The 19,540-nt window shown below is 43.7% G+C and overlaps 1 protein-coding gene and 4 non-coding genes across 14 annotated transcripts in view; 1 reads left to right on the forward strand and 4 right to left on the reverse strand.

Moving 5' to 3' along the window:
• Positions 1-1,076, forward strand: part of LOC130525213 (uncharacterized) — a 129,779-nt gene extending 128,703 nt beyond the window's left edge. For all 10 annotated transcript variants that reach the window (XM_057031705.1, XM_057031707.1, XM_057031698.1 and 7 more), the window contains one exon: positions 223-1,076. In XM_057031705.1, the coding sequence (XP_056887685.1) occupies positions 223-409 (187 nt within the window). In that variant the 3' untranslated portion in view covers positions 410-1,076. The remainder of the gene's footprint in view (positions 1-222) is intronic.
• Positions 1,077-6,504: 5,428 nt separating this feature from the next.
• On the reverse strand, positions 6,505-6,622 carry LOC130526609 (5S ribosomal RNA). Its single transcript, XR_008950820.1, has one exon. It is a non-coding gene; the product is annotated as a 5S ribosomal RNA (ribosomal RNA).
• Positions 6,623-8,537: 1,915 nt separating this feature from the next.
• On the reverse strand, positions 8,538-8,656 carry LOC130526605 (5S ribosomal RNA). Its single transcript, XR_008950816.1, has one exon. It is a non-coding gene; the product is annotated as a 5S ribosomal RNA (ribosomal RNA).
• Positions 8,657-11,057: 2,401 nt separating this feature from the next.
• Positions 11,058-11,176, reverse strand: LOC130526603 (5S ribosomal RNA). Its single transcript, XR_008950814.1, has one exon. It is a non-coding gene; the product is annotated as a 5S ribosomal RNA (ribosomal RNA).
• Positions 11,177-13,143: 1,967 nt separating this feature from the next.
• Positions 13,144-13,262, reverse strand: LOC130526606 (5S ribosomal RNA). The gene has a single exon (XR_008950817.1). It is a non-coding gene; the product is annotated as a 5S ribosomal RNA (ribosomal RNA).
• Between the last annotated feature and the right edge of the window lie 6,278 nt (positions 13,263-19,540).

The following is a 19,540-nucleotide window of genomic DNA, read 5'->3' on the forward strand; positions in this document are numbered from 1 at the left end:
GGAAAGAGGTGGGAGAACCTGGGAAGAGTGAGGGCCAGAACAATATATATTCTCCTCTGGAACAGTGCAAACCTGAGAGGTTGGAATTGTGGTAATTACATATTACTATCATTTTTTAACCTGTAACTAAATTAAATATTTACAGATCATGCCTTTGATTAAACTTTCAGATGAATACTGGTTTCACTTATAACCTTATAAAAGTTTCCCATCTTTATTTAGATTAAGGAGCTGCAGTTTATCAGAGATCAGCTGTGGCTCTCTGGCCTCGGCGCTGAGGTCCAATCCCTCCCATCTCAGAGAACTGAACCTGAGTCAGAACCAGCTGAAGGATTCAGGAGTGAAGCTGCTGTCTGATCTCGTAAAGAATCCAGACTATGGGCTGAAGTCATTGAGACATTTCTGGTAGAAGCCAGTCAACTCCCGCTCATCTGCTGCATCACTCACTGACCACTGGTGAAGAGCATCTGTGGAAACATCTGCCGTCTACTCCCTCCATAGATGAAAAATTCAGTTTTTAAAAAGCGGTGGTGGACTTTCAGGAGATCAGTCGATGGTCGACAAAGCAGAAGCAGCTTCGCCTTGAAGTTAAATTAGTTCCTGGTATCACACAATGCATCTTTATCAAGTTCAAAATGGCTCCTCGGCCACTCTTAGAAGCATGAAAACATTCTCTTAATTGTCTCTTCAAATGTCTGTATTATACGTTACTATTTTACAGAATGCCTTCAGAATCTTTAGGGTTTAGTATTTACTGTCTCTGTGACATGGAGCATTGGAATATTTCAGCTGCAACCAGCAAAAACCCATCAGAATGACGGCTATCGGTGGGAACCGCAGCTCATTTGACTTTAGTCAATCTGGTAATGTTATAGGATTTATTGCAATCTAATAAAAACTATGAATAAATGTGGGAAATAGGAAATAAGAAGAAGCAAAATGACCAAATAAAACTCCCATGAATACAGTAAATTTAAAGATGTCAAGAATGGAATATCAGCTTAAATGGAATCAAACATAAAGTGAAAAGGCCTCCTTTAAGTTTACTGCAAAAATAAACACTAAATCAAGAGCGACACGCGCCAAAAACGTCTCATTCTCTCTTCTGTCTCCACTCATTCTTTATATTCTCTTAAGATAATGGGGACGGGGTCGTGTGATAACAAAACAAGCTAATTGGGGACTATATTTTTGTTGCAAGAACTTTGGCTCTTCAGAAGTTTCTATGTTGCTTCCACAGATTGTGCATCCACTAGAAACTCAGTGTTTTTGAGGAACTACCAGGAGTGGCTGGAGTGGAGGCCAATGACGCTATAGCTACATATAGATCACCGTTATCCTCAACCCAAAAGACCACCAGTTGGCGCAGCAATACTAAAGATAGGAGGTTGTTGTCGTTGCGCAGACGCGGAGTGATATCCCGCCCAAACGTGCCCTATGTTCTATATACCGTATGTTCGCGACCAAAGGGCGCACCGTATTAAAAGGTGCAGCCTCAGTTACGGGTGCTATTTCTGTATTTAACACATACATCAGGCGCTCCTGATTATAGGGCGCGAGCATGGTAAAACATACCGCTACCATAGCTTCAAACATGCATGCTAGCGTGTATTTAGCAATTTTGCGAAAGCCGGCAAGTTGAACAACCGACAACAGTTTCCAAAATTAAAATTTTTGTATTTTTCATATTTTGTTATTAAGCCCCGGAGGGCTGAAGCAGGACCGCTGTTAAAAATGTATCAGTCCGCGCTTCCAGTTCTGGTGCAACGTCCAGTTCTAAATGTATGAATCCGCGTATTGACGTTTCAACGTCCCATCAGTAAACGGAGAGATTTGGATATAGTCCCCCTGAGGTGGTGTTTATAGAGCAGTTCTTAACAACGTTCTCTTTGCCTGATAAGAGGTCCAAACATTATTTCACTTCCCTATAAAATACTGGAGACCACCAACTGGTCTTCTCTCTGTGAACCACATGGTGAGGACCTGGATGGACTGACAGACTGTGTTTCTGACTACATCAAGTTCTGCACTGAGAACTCCGTCCCCACCAAGAAGGTACGCTGTTACCCAAACAACAAACCATGGGTGACAAGTGACCTGGAGGCCCTTTTGAATAAGAAGAAGAGGGCCTTCACTGCTGGGGACCCGGCTGAGCTCAGGAGTGTACAGAACGAACTGAAACGCAGTCTGAAGGAGAGCAAGGACGCCTACAAGAAGAAGCTGGAGGAGAGACTGGAGAGGAACCAGACCAGGGATGTTTGGAGTGGGATGAGGACGATCACTGGCTTCCAGAAGAAAGGAATACGCTCAGCTGATGGGAACGTGGACCAAGCCAATGAGTTGAACCAGTTTTTCAACAGGTTTGATTCTAGCTCCCCCTCCCCCAGCTGTCCCAATATTCCTCTGGATAACAATGGATCCCCTTCACACCTCCCAGAGCCCCTAACACCTCTGCCAACTTCTTCCCCCTCCCCCCTGCTGACACCCTACATGGATCCCAGCATGTCACCCATCCCCCCGACAGGACTGTCCTTCACGTCTGGCCAGGTGAAGAGAGAGCTGGAGAGGCTCAACCAGAGAAAGGCTGCCGGACCGGACGGCATCAGCCCACGAGTGCTGAGGAACTGCTCCAGGCAGCTGTGTGGAATACTGCAGCACCTGTTCAACCAGAGCCTTCATCTTCAGAGGATCCCAGTGCTTTGGAAGACATCCTGCCTGGTCCCGGTGCCAAAGAAGACCCATCCTGTGGCACCGAGTGACTACAGGCCAATAGCACTGACCTCCCACATTATGAAGGTCATGGAGCGGCTGGTGCTGACACACCTCAGACCTCTGGTGAGCCCCTTTCAGGACCCTCTGCAGTTTGCCCATCAGCCCAAGGTGGGGGTTGATGACGCGGTGATATACCTGCTACAGAGGGCTTACTCCTCCTTGGACAGACTAAACACCACAGTGCGGGTCATGTTCTTCGACTTCTCTTCTGCCTTCAATACCATCCAGCCAAGACTGCTGAGGGCGAAGTTGGAGAAGATGCAGATGGATGCTCCCCTTGTTTCCTGGATCGAGGACTACCTGACTACCAGTTTGTGAGACTGCGGAGCTGTGTGTCCGACCCCCTGATGAGCAACACAGGAGCTCCTCAAGGAACTGTGCTCTCCCCATTCCTGTTCACCACCTACACAGCCGACTTCCAGTACCACTCTGAGACATGTCATCTCCAGAAGTACTCGGATGACACAGTCATAGTCGGGTGTGTGGAGAATGGACAGGAGGATGAATACAGGGACCTTGTGGAGAGTTTTGTCAGGTGGAGCAGGGAGAACCTTCTGCAGCTCAACGTGACCAAGACGAAGGAGATGGTGGTGGATTTCAGAAAAAGCAAGTCCCCATCCTCCCCAGTCTGCATTAGTGGGAAAGATGTGGAAATAGTCCCATCTTACAGGTTCCTGGGTGTTCAGCTGGACAATAAACTGGAGTGGTCCACAAACACCGATGCTGTCTACAAGAAGGCCATGAGCAGACTCTATTTCCTCAGGAGACTCAGGTCCTTCAGTGTTTGCAGCAGGATGCTCCAGATGTTCTACCAGTCTGTCATGGCTAGCACCATCTTCTTTGCTGTAGTGTGCTGGGGTGCAGGCATTAAAGCAAAGGATGCCAACAGACTCAACAAACTCATCAAAAAGGCAGGGTCTGTTGTTGGCTGTAGACTTGATAACTTGGACGAGGTGGTGAGGGACAGGATGGTGTTGAAACTGCGGACAATCATGGACAGTCCCCCCCCCCCCCCCCTCCATAACACAGTGGACAAACTGAGAAGCAGCTTCAGCAACAGACTCCTGCAGCCTCGCTGCTCCAAGGAACGGTACAGGAAGTCATTCCTGCCGTCCGCCATTAAACTCTATAATTCACTCAAACCAACTCAACAATAATTGTGTAATGTTTATGTTGTAATTTTATTTCTAATTTATTCTATATTTATGTATATATGCTTATAATGCTTATAATATGTATATATTATATAATGTATATATTATATATATGCTTATAATATATGCTGTATATATGCTTATAACATTCTAATCTTATCTGTATTTATTTTTTTCTGTCTCTTTACTCTGCATTCGCTGCTACTATAATTCAATTTCCCCACGGGGATGAATAAAGTCCATCTTAATCTTAATCTTAATTCTGGTGGAGGTTGTCCATTTTGCTTTGTCAAAGTCCAAACGTCACTGTTGGAGCAGCCTCCAATCCATTCCCCCCAAAAAGAAAAGGCTATACAGCCTATGAGCGTCATATCATCAAATCTGCCTAGAACGGCTCTTGGATGAGAGGTGAAACGTCTTCAAAAAAATCAAACAAGATTCAACTCCGATAAATGAAATCAAGTTAAAAGCAATGTGCCATGGCCAGGGATCGATCCCGAGCCGGTGCGGGCCAGTCGAGAATCGCTGTAACAGACAACCTGATTGAAACCTCCTGAAGACCCCAGAGGGAGAGTTCGAATCCCGCTTTGGGCATTATCAAACGGAAGATATTTGATTGAAAAATTCACCATCATAAAAATGTTTAAAGAGCAAAGCAGTGTCTGTGAGGTTTATGAGCCACAAATGCTGCTCTTTTTAGGAGCACAGCAGTCTATTAAACTGTAGTTTGTGTCATAGCATAGTTTTATTGACGAATTCTAAATTGCAAGTCGCAGATATGAACAGGGAAATGCTACGTTATCTGCTTATTCTTTTACAAATAATCTGATGAGATAGGTGGGGAGTTAATTCAGTTGGGGATAGACAGACGGAATATTAGTGTTGTTAGTATGATACTTGAGTTCTTTAGATATTGTTTTCAATTCAGGACTCTGCCGCCTTGAGTTGGCTTTTGCGAAGACAGAAATGTTGACAATAGTGTGGACCAAAGTGGGAAATTCAATTTTATTTAAACACAAACACAAACACACGTACACAGACACACACACACGCACACACGGAGTGAGCCGTGCCACTTACGCCGACACGTTTGCATTTCATTTCCATTCCGTTCTGTCTTGGTTTTCTCGGTTGAAGCATTTCACACACACCACTTTTTACCATCGCTTCTTCTTGGAATACATTGTAGCCGACATGCACGGCATGGCCAACCGGCATTTATGTTACAATTAGTTCCACCCAAGTAAACAACGCGCGTCATATTGCCTCACCGTGTCACCTCCCGTCTGTTTAACATTGCCCAAAGAATCACACTCACACTATGGCTGTTTAAAAGCATCAAGGTTTATTTGTTTGTCATTTATCAAAAGCACCAATATTTCAATAGCTCACCAGCAGGACATACTTCCTGGTTCGGGGAAAGCGATGGACTGTTCAATGATTGTATACATGGAGGGGTTTGGCGAGGTGCTACGGCACAATCTATTTTAGCGGGGGTGTTTTAGAAGAGTAAGATGAACATGTATTTTACTATGCACTGGGTGGTTTTGATGGTGGAAATTTGTTTTGGGCGTTTTACGCATATTTAATATTTTCTGTTCGATTGTTATTTTGAGTTTGTAAATGTATTAGTTAGCGTAATAATTTTGATAATTGGTTTCACCTGTAGGAGGGCTACAGCTATAGAAGCCCTGGAGTAGACCCCAGACGTTGAGTTGGTTGGTTGTTATTTTGGAGAAAAAAAGAATTGTTGGAGAAAGAGTCAAAGTTGTGGGGTGTAAAAGTGTGCAGGGTCTTTATGTTATTGTATGGATTCAACCTGGCATCTTCTGACACCACTTTATTTTTGGAAAATAAAAATCAATTTTTGGAGTAAAGAAGCTCCCGTCTCCCTCTGTCTCCTCCACCGCCGATCATCCTTGCGACACACACACACACACACACACACGCTCATAAAATATTAAATCTAAAACGATGTACAATAGTGCAACATTAAATCTCAATGTTAGAAGTACAGTGATCCCTCGCTATATCGCGGTTCATCTTTCGCGGCTTCGCTGCTTCGCGGATTTTTTTTTGCGAGTCGTTCATTGCAGTTCTCAAATATAATCGAAGGTGGCATATCCGTTTATAAAAATCTTCTTGCTCAGAAAAAGAAAGAGCGCCAACAACTACCCATAACAATGTTCTTCTCTCGGAGAAAGACTCCTGCGCCTTCAGTAGAAACAGACGCTCCAGCGGAGCGGAGTCAGGACGCAGAGGCACAGCTGGACTGGGAAATACGCGAGTGACAATGTTTCCAACCTTCTATTACTAGATTAAAATTATTGTTTTAAACAAAGTTGGTCTTTAAAACAGGTTTTGATGTTTGGTTTCATTCTACTGTTCAGTATTGCATTGTAAAATAATTTAAAAAAATAAAGTTGCTACTTCGCGGATTTCACTTTTCGCGTGTTACTTTTGGAACGCAACTCCCGCGATAAACGAGGGATCACTGTACTTAAGAAGTGAATACATCTGGCTGGATCATTATCAGGAACACTGGCGGCCTCTGCTGACCCAGTGGAGGAGTGCAAAAAGCTTACAGCACCTGGTATTCCAGGCGGTCTCCCATCCAAGTACTAACCAGGCCCGACCCTGCTTAGCTTCCGAGATCGGACGAGATCGGGCGTTCTCAGGGTGGTATGGCCGTAAGCGAGAGCAGCCGCAGAAAAATGGCCTTTTGAAGTGAATACAACTCAAACTTATTTTCTTGAAACACTTATTCTGGTGGAGGTTGTCCATTTTGCTTTGTCACAGTCCAAACGTCAATGTTGGAGCAGCCTCCAATCCATTCCCCCCCAAAAAGAAAAGGCTATATAGCCTATGAGCGTCATATCATCAAATCTGCCTAGAACGGCTCTTGGATGAGAGCTGAAACGTCTTCAAACAAATCAAACAAGATTCAACTCCGATAAATGAAATCAAGTTAAAAGCAATGTGCCATGGCCAGGGATCGATCCCGGGCCGGTGCGGGCCAGTCGAGAATCGCTGTAACAGACAACCTGATTGAAACCTCCTGAAGACCCCAGAGGGAGAGTTCGAATCCCGCTTTGGGCATTATCAAACGGAAGATATTTGATTGAAAAATTCACCATCATAAAAATGTTTAAAGAGCATAGCAGTGTCTGTGAGGTTTATGAGCCACAAATGCTGCTCTTTTTAGGAGCTCAGCAGTCTATTAAACTGTAGTTTGTGTCATAGCATAGTTTTATTGACAAATTCTAAATTGCAAGTCGCAGATATGAACAGGGAATGTTACGTTATCTGCTTATTCTGTTACAAATAATCTGATGAGATAGGTGGGGAGTTAATTCAGTTGGGGATAGACAGATGGAATATTAGTGTTGTTAGTATGATACTTGAGTTCTTTAGATATTGTTTTCAATTCCGGACTCTGCCGCCTTGAGTTGGCTTTTGCGAAGACAGAAATGTTGACAATAGTGTGGACCAAAGTGGGAAATTCAATTTTATTTAAACACAAACACAAACACAAACACACGTACACAGACACACACACGCACACACGGAGTGAGCCGTGCCACTTACGCCGACACGTTTGCATTTCATTTCCATTCCGTTCTGTCTTGGTTTACTCGGTTGAAGCATTTCACACACACACCACTTTTTACCATAGCTTCTTATTGGAATACATTGTAGCCGACATGCACGGCATGGCCAACCGGCATTTATGTTCCAATTAGTTCCACCCAAGTAAACAACGCGCGTCATATTGCCTCACCGTGTCACCTCCCGTCTGTTTAACGTTGCCCAAAGAATCACACTCACACTATGGCTGTTTAAAAGCATCAAGGTTTATTTGTTTGTCATTTATCAAAAGCACCAATATTTCAATAGCTCACCAGCAGCACATACTTCCTGGTTCGGGGAAACCGATGGACTGTTCAATGATTGTATACATGGAGGGGTTTCGCGAGGTGCTACGGCACAATCTATTTTAGCGGGGGTGTTTTAGAAGAGTAAGATGAACATGTATTTTACTATGCACTGGGTGGTTTTGATGGTGGAAATTTGTTTTGGGCGTTTTACGCATATTTTATATTTTCTGTTCGATTGTTATTTTGAGTTTGTAAATGTATTAGTTAGCGTAATAATTTTGATAATTGTTTTCACCTGTAGGAGGGCTACAGCTATAGAAGCCCTGGAGTAGACCCCAGACGGGGTGGGATGTTGAGTTGGTTGGTTGTTATTTTAGAGAAAAAAGAATTGTTGGAGAAAGAGTCAAAGTTGTGGTGTGTAAAAGTGTGCAGGGTCTGTATGTTATTGTATGGATTCAACCTGGCATCTTCTGACACCACTTTATTTTTGGAAAATAAAAATAAATTTTTGGATTAAAGAAGCTCCCGTCTCCCTCTGTCTCCTCCACCGCCGAACATCCTTGCGACACAGACACACACACACACACACTCATAAAATATTAAATCTAAAACGATGTACAATAGTGCAACATTAAATCTCAATGTTAGAAGTACTTAAGAAGTGAATAACATCTGGCTGGATAATTATCAGGAACGCTGGCGGCCTCTGCTGACCCAGTGGAGGAGTGCAAAAAGCTAACAGCACCTGGTATTCCCAGGCGGTCTCCCATCCAAGTACTAACCAGGCCCGACCCTGCTTAGCTTCCGAGATCGGACGAGATCGGGCGTTCACAGGGTGGTATGGCCGTAAGCGAGAGCAGCCGCAAGAAAATGGCCTTTTGAAGTTAATACAACTCAAACTTATTTTCTTGAAACACTTATTCTGGTGGAGGTTGTCCATTTTGCTTTGTCACAGTCCAAACGTCAATGTTGGAGCAGCCTCCAATCCATTCCCCCCCAAAAGAAAAGGCTATATAGCCTATGAGCGTCATATCATCAAATCTGCCTAGAACGGCTCTTGGATGAGAGGTGAAACGTCTTCAAAAAAATCAAACAAGATTCAACTCCGATAAATGAAATCAAGTTAAAAGCAATGTGCCATGGCCAGGGATCGATCCCGGGCCGGTGCGGGCCAGTCGAGAATCGCTGTAACAGACAACCTGATTGAAACCTCCTGAAGACCCCAGAGGGAGAGTTCGAAGACCCCAGAGGGAGAGTTCGAATCCCGCTTTGGGCATTATCAAACGGAAGATATTTGATTGAAAAATTCACGATCATAAAAATGTTTAAAGAGCATAGCAGTGTCTGTGAGGTTTATGAGCCACAAATGCTGCTCTTTTTAGGAGCACAGCAGTCTATTAACCTGTAGTTTGTGTCATAGCATAGTTTTATTGACGAATTCTAAATTGCAAGTCGCAGATATGAACAGGGAAATGCTACGTTATCTGCTTATTCTGTTACAAATAATCTGATGAGATAGGTGGGGAGTTAATTCAGTTGGGGATAGACAGATGGAATATTAGTGTTGTTAGTATGATACTTGAGTTCTTTAGATATTGTTTTCAATTCAGGACTCTGCCGCCTTGAGTTGGCTTTTGCGAAGACAGAAATGTTGACAATAGTGTGGACCAAAGTGGGAAATTCAATTTTATTTAAACACAAACACAAACACACATACACAGACACACGCACGCACACACACACGGAGTGAGCCGTGCCACTTACGCCGACACGTTTGCATTTCATTTCCATTCCGTTCTGTCTTGGTTTACTCGGTTGAAGCATTTCACACACACCACTTTTTACCATAGCTTCTTATTGGAATACATTGTAGCCGACATGCACGGCATGGCCAACCGGCATTTATGTTCCAATTAGTTCCACCCAAGTAAACAACGCGCGTCATATTGCCTCACCGTGTCACCTCCCGTCTGTTTAACGTTGCCCAAAGAATCACACTCACACTATGGCTGTTTAAAAGCATCAAGGTTTATTTGTTTGTCATTTATCAAAAGCACCAATATTTCAATAGCTCACCAGCAGCACATACTTCCTGGTTCGGGGAAACCGATGGACTGTTCAATGATTGTATCCATGGAGGGGTTTCGCGAGGTGCTACGGCACAATCTATTTTAGCGGGGGTGTTTTAGAAGAGTAAGATGAACATGTATTTTACTATGCACTGGGTGGTTTTGATGGTGGAAATTTGTTTTGGGCGTTTTACGCATATTTAATATTTTCTGTTCGATTGTTATTTTGAGTTTGTAAATGTATTAGTTAGCGTAATAATTTTCATAATTGTTTTCACCTGTAGGAGGGCTACAGCTATAGAAGCCCTGGAGTAGACCCCAGACGTTGAGTTGGTTGGTTGTTATTTTGGAGAAAAAAGAATTGTTGGAGAAAGAGTCAAAGTTGTGGTGTGTAAAAGTGTGCAGGGTCTTTATGTTATTGTATGGATTCAACCTGGCATCTTCTGACACCACTTTATTTTTGGAAAATAAAAATAAATTTTTGGAGTAAAGAAGCTCCCGTCTCCCTCTGTCTCCTCCACCGCCGATCATCCTTGCGACACACACACACACGCTCATAAAATATTAAATCTAAAACGATGTACAATAGTGCAACATTAAATCTCAATGTTAGAAGTACAGTGATCCCTCGCTATATCGCGGTTCATCTTTCGCGGCTTCGCTGCTTCGCGGATTTTTTTTGCGAGTCGTTCATTGCAGTTCTCAAATATAATCGAAGGTGGCATATCCGTTTATAAAAATCTTCTTGCTCAGAAAAAGAAAGAGCGCCAACAACTACCCATAACAATGTTCTTCTCTCGGAGAAAGACTCCTGCGCCTTCAGTAGAAACAGACGCTCCAGCGGAGCGGAGTCAGGACGCAGAGGCACAGCTGGGACTGGGAAATACGCGAGTGACAATGTTTCCAACCTTCTATTACTAGATTAAAATTATTGTTTTAAACAAAGTTTGGTCTTTAAAACAGGTTTTGATGTTTGGTTTCATTCTACTGTTCAGTATTGCATTGTAAAATAATTTAAAAAAATAAAGTTGCTACTTCGCGGATTTCACTTTTCGCGTGTTACTTTTGGAACGCAACTCCCGCGATAAACGAGGGATCACTGTACTTAAGAAGTGAATTACATCTGGCTGGATCATTATCAGGAACACTGGCGGCCTCTGCTGACCCAGTGGAGGAGTGCAAAAAGCTAACAGCACCTGGTATTCCCAGGCGGTCTCCCATCCAAGTACTAACCAGGCCCGACCCTGCTTAGCTTCCGAGATCGGACGAGATCGGGCGTTCTCAGGGTGGTATGGCCGTAAGCGAGAGCAGCCGCAAGAAAATGGCCTTTTGAAGTTAATACAACTCAAACTTATTTTCTTGAAACACTTATTCTGGTGGAGGTTGTCCATTTTGCTTTGTCACAGTCCAAACGTCAATGTTGGAGCAGCCTCCAATCCATTCCCCCCCAAAAAGAAAAGGCTATATAGCCTATGAGCGTCATATCATCAAATCTGCCTAGAACGGCTCTTGGATGAGAGCTGAAACGTCTTCAAACAAATCAAACAAGATTCAACTCCGATAAATGAAATCAAGTTAAAAGCAATGTGCCATGGCCAGGGATCGATCCCGGCCGGTGCGGGCCAGTCGAGAATCGCTGTAACAGACAACCTGATTGAAACCTCCTGAAGACCCCAGAGGGAGAGTTCGAATCCCGCTTTGGGCATTATCAAACGGAAGATATTTGATTGAAAAATTCACCATCATAAAAATGTTTAAAGAGCAAAGCAGTGTCTGTGAGGTTTATGAGCCACAAATGCTGCTCTTTTTAGGAGCACAGCAGTCTATTAAACTGTAGTTTGTGTCATAGCATAGTTTTATTGACAAATTCTAAATTGCAAGTCGCAGATATGAACAGGGAAATGCTACGTTATCTGCTCATTCTGTTACAAATATTCTGATGAGATAGGTGGGGAGTTAATTCAGTTGGGGATAGACAGATGGAATATTAGTGTTGTTAGTATGATACTTGAGTTCTTTAGATATTGTTTTCAATTCCGGACTCTGCCGCCTTGAGTTGGCTTTTGCGAAGACAGAAATGTTGCCAATAGTGTGGACCAAAGTGGGAAATTCAATTTTATTTAAACACAAACACAAACACACGTACACAGACACACACACGCACACACGGAGTGAGCCGTGCCACTTACGCCGACACGTTTGCATTTCATTTCCATTCCGTTCTGTCTTGGTTTACTCGGTTGAAGCATTTCACACACACCACTTTTTACCATAGCTTCTTATTGGAATACATTGTAGCCGACATGCACGGCATGGCCAACCGGCATTTATGTTCCAATTAGTTCCACCCAAGTAAACAACGCGCGTCATATTGCCTCACCGTGTCACCTCCCGTCTGTTTAACGTTGCCCAAAGAATCACACTCACACTATGGCTGTTTAAAAGCATCAAGGTTTATTTGTTTGTCATTTATCAAAAGCACCAATATTTCAATAGCTCACCAGCAGGACATACTTCCTGGTTCGGGGAAACCGATGGACTGTTCAATGATTGTATACATGGAGGGGTTTCGCGAGGTGCTACGGCACAATCTATTTTAGCGGGGGTGTTTTAGAAGAGTAAGTTGAACATGTATTTTACTATGCACTGGGTGGTTTTGATGGTGGAAATTTGTTTTGGGCGTTTTACGCATATTTAATATTTTCTGTTCGATTGTTATTTTGAGTTTGTAAATGTATTAGTTAGCGTAATAATTTTGATAATTGGTTTCACCTGTAGGAGGGCTACAGCTTTTGAAGCCCTGTAGTAAGCCCCAGACGGGGTGGGATGTTGAGTTGGTTGGTTGTTATTTTGGAGAAAAAAAGAATTGTTGGAGAAAGAGTCAAAGTTGTGGTGTGTAAAAGTGTGCAGGGTCTGTATGTTATTGTATGGATTCAACCTGGCATCTTCTGACACCACTTTATTTTTGGAAAATAAAAATAAATTTTTGGAGTAAAGAAGCTCCCGTCTCCCTCTGCCTCCTCCACCGCCGATCATCCTTGCGACACACACACACACACACACACAACACACACACACACACACACACACACACACACACACACACACACACACACACACACACACTCATAAAATATTAAATCTAAAACGATGTACAATAGTGCAACATTAAATCTCAATGTTAGAAGTACTTAAGAAGTGAATAACATCTGGCTGGATAATTATCAGGAACACTGGCGGCCTCTGCTGACCCAGTGGAGGAGTGCAAAAAGCTAACAGCACCTGGTATTCCCAGGCGGTCTCCCATCCAAGTACTAACCAGGCCCGACCCTGCTTAGCTTCCGAGATCGGACGAGATCGGGCGTTTTCAGGGTGGTATGGTCGTAAGCGAGAGCAGCCGCAAGAAAATGGCCTTTTGAAGTTAATACAACTCAAACTTATTTTCTTGAAACACTTATTCTGGTGGAGGTTGTCCATTTTGCTTTGTCACAGTCCAAACGTCAATGTTGGAGCAGCCTCCAATCCATTCCCCCCAAAAAGAAAAGGCTATATAGCCTATGAGCGTCATATCATCAAATCTGCCTAGAACGGCTCTTGGATGAGAGGTGAAACGTCTTCAAAAAATTAAACAAGATTCAACTCCGATAAATGAAATCAAGTTAAAAGCAATGTGCCATGGCCAGGGATCGATCCCGGGCCGGTGCGGGCCAGTCGCTGTAACAGACAACCTGATTGAAACCTCCTGAAGACCCCAGAGGGAGAGTTCGAATCCCGCTTTGGGCATTATCAAACGGAAGATATTTGATTGAAAAATTCACCATCATAAAAATGTTTAAAGAGCAAAGCAGTGTCTGTGAGGTTTATGAGCCACAAATGCTGCTCTTTTTAGGAGCACAGCAGTCTATTAAACTGTAGTTTGTGTCATAGCATAGTTTTATTGACAAATTCTAAATTGCAAGTCGCAGATATGAACAGGGAAATGTTACGTTATCTGCTTATTCTGTTACAAATAATCTGATGAGATAGGTGGGGAGTTAATTCAGTTGGGGATAGACAGATGGAATATTAGTGTTGTTAGTATGATACTTGAGTTCTTTAGATATTGTTTTCAATTCAGGACTCTGCCGCCTTGAGTTGGCTTTTGCGAAGACAGAAATGTTGCCAATAGTGTGGACCAAAGTGGGAAATTCAATTTTATTTAAACACAAACACGCACACACACACACACACACACACACACACACACACACACACACACACACACACACACACACACACACACAGCAGGAGCCCCGTCTGTAGTCACTGATACCAGCTTTTGCAGCGGCACTTTTTTCTCCACCAAAAACTCCTTCACCGCGTTATATATGTCAACTCCCCTCGTTATATATGTCAACTCCCCTTGTTATATATGTCAACTCCCCTCGTAGTTGTCTTTAGGGGCAGTAGTGTGAGAAGTTCTTCTCTTGTGGAGAAAGAAACTATCGTCGTGAAAATGATCTGTCTTCTGTCTTTTTTCTGCCATCTTTTTATGGGTCAGTCGTCTCCTCGTTTTGGCTGCGCCCGCTCGGCTGTTTGGTCGTAGTGATCTGCGTAGACGCTACGTTTTGGTCATGCACATCATACTGACCTTTGAACTATACTAGGTCATAGTTCATTTATATTAAACATTTTAAAGTTTTTTTTAATATATTATTATTTCCAGTTTATGTGTAAGTTTGATTTAAACAAGAATAGCAAACAAAATAAATGAGATGCAGCTCATTGGTCAGTGGTGCTATTTGAGCTATTTTTAGAACAGGCCGGTGGGCGACTCAGGTGGTTCTGACGGGCGACCGGGTGCCCGCGGGCAACGTGTTGGTGACCCCTGGTCTAGTGAACCAAACTGAACCAACTGAAAACCTAACAAATATTTTACAATATGATCAGATAAATAAAGCAATAGTTTCTTATGGCTCTGTCAGTCATTTTTAATTTTCAAGAGGCACAAAAGACAAATTTGCTTTCTATAAAAATCCCCAAAACATGAACATTAAATGAATGAAGCGGTATTATTCAAGGCACCATCGGTATATTTTCTCATTTAGCAAAAGTGGGCTAAATTTACTTCAAAGAAAAAAATAACAGCAATTTTCTATCATTCACTCGGCTGAAATATTTTTAGAACATAATTGGATTGAAATACAATAACATAAAGTGCAAAAATCTATCAACCAAAAAAAACACTTTCTTCAAGGAAAAGGCACATGTGCAATGAAAAATATTTACCTTTAACTTTTAAACTTGAGCTGAGTAATAATTGTAAATGTGTTATTGCACCTTAATGTTCACTTGTTTGAGGCTGATACTTGGTGGTGTCTCATCTTTTGGACGAGTTCATCAATGTTGGGGGTCCGGCTCTGAGCTGAGGAACTCCTCACAATTGAGTGAAGGTGTTCAGCAGGAAGTCCACTTCTGTGTGATGTTTTGTTCAGCTTCATCAAAGAAAGCAGTTGTTCCCGCAGGTCTGTGCTGCCAAACACAGGCAACGTTGGAGCAGCCTGGATGTGTGTCGGGGAGGAAACGGGCAAACTCCGCAGCACCCACTGCCCCATGTGTTGCCTTCAGGGCATCACTGCATTGGAGCTCAATCACCTCCATTTGGAGCTTTGGTGCTGAGCTTTCCACCTCAACCTCAAACGGACGGCTGAGCAGTTCAAACCTGCTTTTTGGTGCTTTTAAGTCAGTGACTCGGCGTGGGAAGTCAGCGGCGAGAACACTCATTTAATCAGCAAACTGTGCTCGGGAACACGCTGGTAGAGAGCTTCTCTTTCAGGGTCTGGCAGCTGGGAAAGTGGCTCAAGTTTCCTTTGTGCATCTGTGCCTCCCACAGAGTGCGTTTGGTTCTAAAGGCCTTCACTGTACTGTACATATCAGAGGGGACACCACCCCGACCCTGCAGCGGCAGCTTCATTGCATTCAGATGACTCGGAATGTCCCACAGAAAAGCCGTTTCACACAAGAACCTTTGGTCTGGGAGTTGAGTCGTGTCTTTCCCTTTGCTGTCCAAGAACATCCGATCTCCTCAGGAAGCTGGAAACATCTCTGCAGCACCTTTCCCTGGCTTAGCCATCGCACCTCAGTGTGATGGGGCAAATCACCATGCTGCGTTTGCCACTGGCTCAGAAACGCCTTGAACTGGCGCTGAATTAAACCTTTGGCTCTGATAAAGTTCCCTGCGTGCGTGATGGTGAACATTCCATGTTCCATGTTCAGGGCTTCAGCACACAACGATTCCAGGTGTATGATGCAATGATGAGCTGTCAGTTCAGCGTAACGTTTTCCTCCTGCATCTTCTCCCGTATCTTGGCCACCAGTCCACTCCTGTGTCCACACATGGCAGGTGCTCCGTCTGTTGTCCAACCCACCAGTTTTTCCCGAGGCAGCTCCATCTCATTTCCACATCTTGACACCTCTTCATACAAATCCTGTCCTGTGGTTGTGCCGTGCACAGGACGTAACGCCAGAAACTCCTCTGTCACGTTGAGGCTGGAGTCCCCTCTAATGTCGCTGCTCTCATCCACAGCCAGGGAAGATGCCATGAAATCTTTCCCCTTTTTCTCCAGCTGCTCTTTTAGATTGAGGGACAACAATGGTGTTTCTGCTCAGGCTCCCGTTTCAAAAGAGTTGCCTTTTGTCTGGGCAAACTTGCTCACAAACTTTAAGCATGCAGTGTTTGATGGAATCCCCCTCTGGAAATGGCCGGGCTGATTGAGCGATCTCTTCTGCCAGAATCAAACTGGCCTTGACAGCAGCCTGGCTTTGAGATTTGGCTTTTCTGAACAGAGCCTGTCCAGATTTGAGGCCTGGTTTTAACTCCTCAACCTTCTGTAGCTTTTGTTCCATGTCCATATTCTTGTCTTTGTCCGCGTGTTTAGCTTCATGATGCCGTCTCAGATGATATTCTTTCATTACCGCCACCCTTTCTCCACTCAGAAGACACCCAGGTTTCCCAGCTGCCTCCGTGAACATGTGCTCCCACTCCCACCTTGTTTGAACCCCCGGTTCTCAGTGTCCACCTTCCGTTTTGCCATTTTATGGGAATCTGAAAGTTAACTTTTGCTGTTATGCTAATGACTACTCATAAATAATGAAATGAAGCCACCTCCCGCTCAGACTGTCACCGTTGCATTGTGGGAAATGTAGTATTGGCCTGTGTAAAACATCTGCGGCCTGTGGGCCGGTTCTAATAATAAATCAATATCATCCCGGGGGCCATAGAAAACCCTCGACCTTGACTCTGACATATGAGCTTTAAATGATTTCTTTTGACTCCCATTTATTTGTTGTTTGGATATCATCTTTGCTAGTGTGTGTGTGTGTGCGTGCACGCTCTATGGAACTGGCATAAAGGATGTTGAAATTAGTCTAAATTAAATACAAATTCATCCATTCATCATTCCCAACAGGCGGTGTTTGATTAGAAACTCTTTCTGAACTCTGGTGCTCTGAAACATCTCCGCTTCCATTTTCAGCTGTTTTTATTCTCAATAACATCAAATCATCCATCCATCCAAATCGTGGTCCTGTTGGACCACCAAAGGACAAACACTTTCCATTTAGCACGGACAAAAAACCCAAATCCTGTTTAGCAATGAAGCTGTGGGGAGAGTTTGAGGAGCGTTTCTGAGGAACACGCTGCCATATTGGGTCCAAGCTGCTGGGGTTTTTGTTGTTTCCAGGTGAATCGGTGGGCAGCGGCGTTACCGCCTGTCTCTGCCCCCCCCCTCTCTCCCCGTGGTCGTGGTCACGCCGGGCATCTTTACTGGTCCCGTTTTAAACAGGTTCTGTTGGGAACAGGTGTTCTCCAGAACTGTATTCCAGGCTGCTGTGCTGAAGGGCTGTTTTCAGTAGCAATAGAGCCAGAGTGTGCCTGCTCCATATGAACCCCCCCAGGCCGTGCTTTCCTCCTGGCTGAGCCATAATCAGCTCTGGATGGACTGGTTCACGCTTGGACTGAGTCAAGATTTGATAGCTTGACTGATTCTTACAGTTTTGGATCAAACCCCCATCTGCTGATTCCAGGAGATCTTTAAAGGATCTCAGAGCTTCAGATTTATGAAGCCTGCTCAGCCCCCGGCAGCGCTGATGAAACCATTTCATTCATTCAAAAAAGCAGAACATGAAGCTCCAGAAAAGGTTTTTGGATCAAGTTTCCAACAGAACGAGGACAAGTGGGTAAAAGCGCCACTTTAAAGCCTCCAGGCCTCAGAAAACATCCACCTTTAGGATGCCTGACTTTAGAGGATCATCGGTTCGCTCCGAGCACAAGAACAAACATGTTTAACCTCAGTCCAAGAACATCTGACCTGAAATGATCAAAACCTTCAGCGTAAAAAGATGGTGGAGAGAAAGCTGCTGGGAGGTTCTCAGAAGAGAAGTGGCATTAAAGCCAGCTGGAAGAGTCCAGCCTGCTTCCTGCTCCTCCAAACAGGCGTCTCCACACCAACACTGAGGAACACGGGCTTCTGTTCTTCCTTCTTCTCTTCTGACTATTGTGTGTTTGATGAATGCAGCATCCACTCACTGCCCCCCCCCCCCCCCCCCCCCTCATTTACACTGCTCCTGGTTTCACAATGCTCCTCAGACAGATGCAACCAGAGACACTGATGCCGTCAGACAATAAACCTGAGTGTTGTTGTGTCCGGTTATTAACATGTTCCATGCTTTTCCTTCTGCAACAGTTCATCACACCTGCTCAGGGAAACCTCGGTGTAAAGGAGGTGAAGCCGTGCCTCAGTGACTCTACTGTGGTGTTTTAGAAACTAACAGTTATTAGATGAATATACAGTGTGCACGTACGCGCACACGTGTGTATAAACACTTAATACACGCGTGTGCGTGGATGTAGACTGTTTAGTACTTTGGGTTCATATGCTTTTTAGTATTTTGCAGATACGTGTCTGTATATAAACCAGATCCTCCTGTAATAAAGAACTAAAGCTGACTGTTGTCACGTGACCTGTCTCCGTCTGTGTCCGATGATGGAACCTGCCTGGAACATCTGGTCCACAGAAAAAGCAAAACAGCTCACAGAACTGGTCCAGTTTAGACCCAAAAATGACAATAAATAATGAAAATGTGTGACGCAGTAGAACAATGGACGAACTTTCTATTGGTCATTGACAGTTTCACTCATCATCATCAGAATTCATCAAAAATATTTAATCCAACAAACTACACATCGAACCGCAAAGTTTAGAGCTTAAAGGGAGCGACAGGTGAAGATTTAAAGCTCAACGCAGCTGAAGAAGTTCCAAAAAGGAGAAATATCATGTGGTGCTTTACCGCCACCCGGTGGACATGCGTGGAACTGAAGACAATAGTTAAACGCGCTCCGACACATTCTGACCTCTGCTGCTCCTCCTGGACTCCAGGGCTGCAGAAATATGCTGCTTTTACAAGTCTTTTAAAATCTGTCAAGCATCATAAATCTTATTTATTTATTTAACTAAGTTAGTCAATTTTAATTTAAATGCAAAAACATATTTATGGCATTAAAATAGCAAAACAACTTTGAATCTTGAACCCTCCCAGAATGCTTTTATAGTAGTGGAATATTAATCAACAGCCATAAAGTTGTTCATTAACAGAGGAAAAGGAAAGGTAAAAGTATTCCGTTCAGACT

The sequence above is a fragment of the Takifugu flavidus genome, chromosome 5, assembly GCF_003711565.1.
Source record: "Takifugu flavidus isolate HTHZ2018 chromosome 5, ASM371156v2, whole genome shotgun sequence".
Lineage (NCBI taxonomy): Eukaryota > Metazoa > Chordata > Actinopteri > Tetraodontiformes > Tetraodontidae > Takifugu > Takifugu flavidus.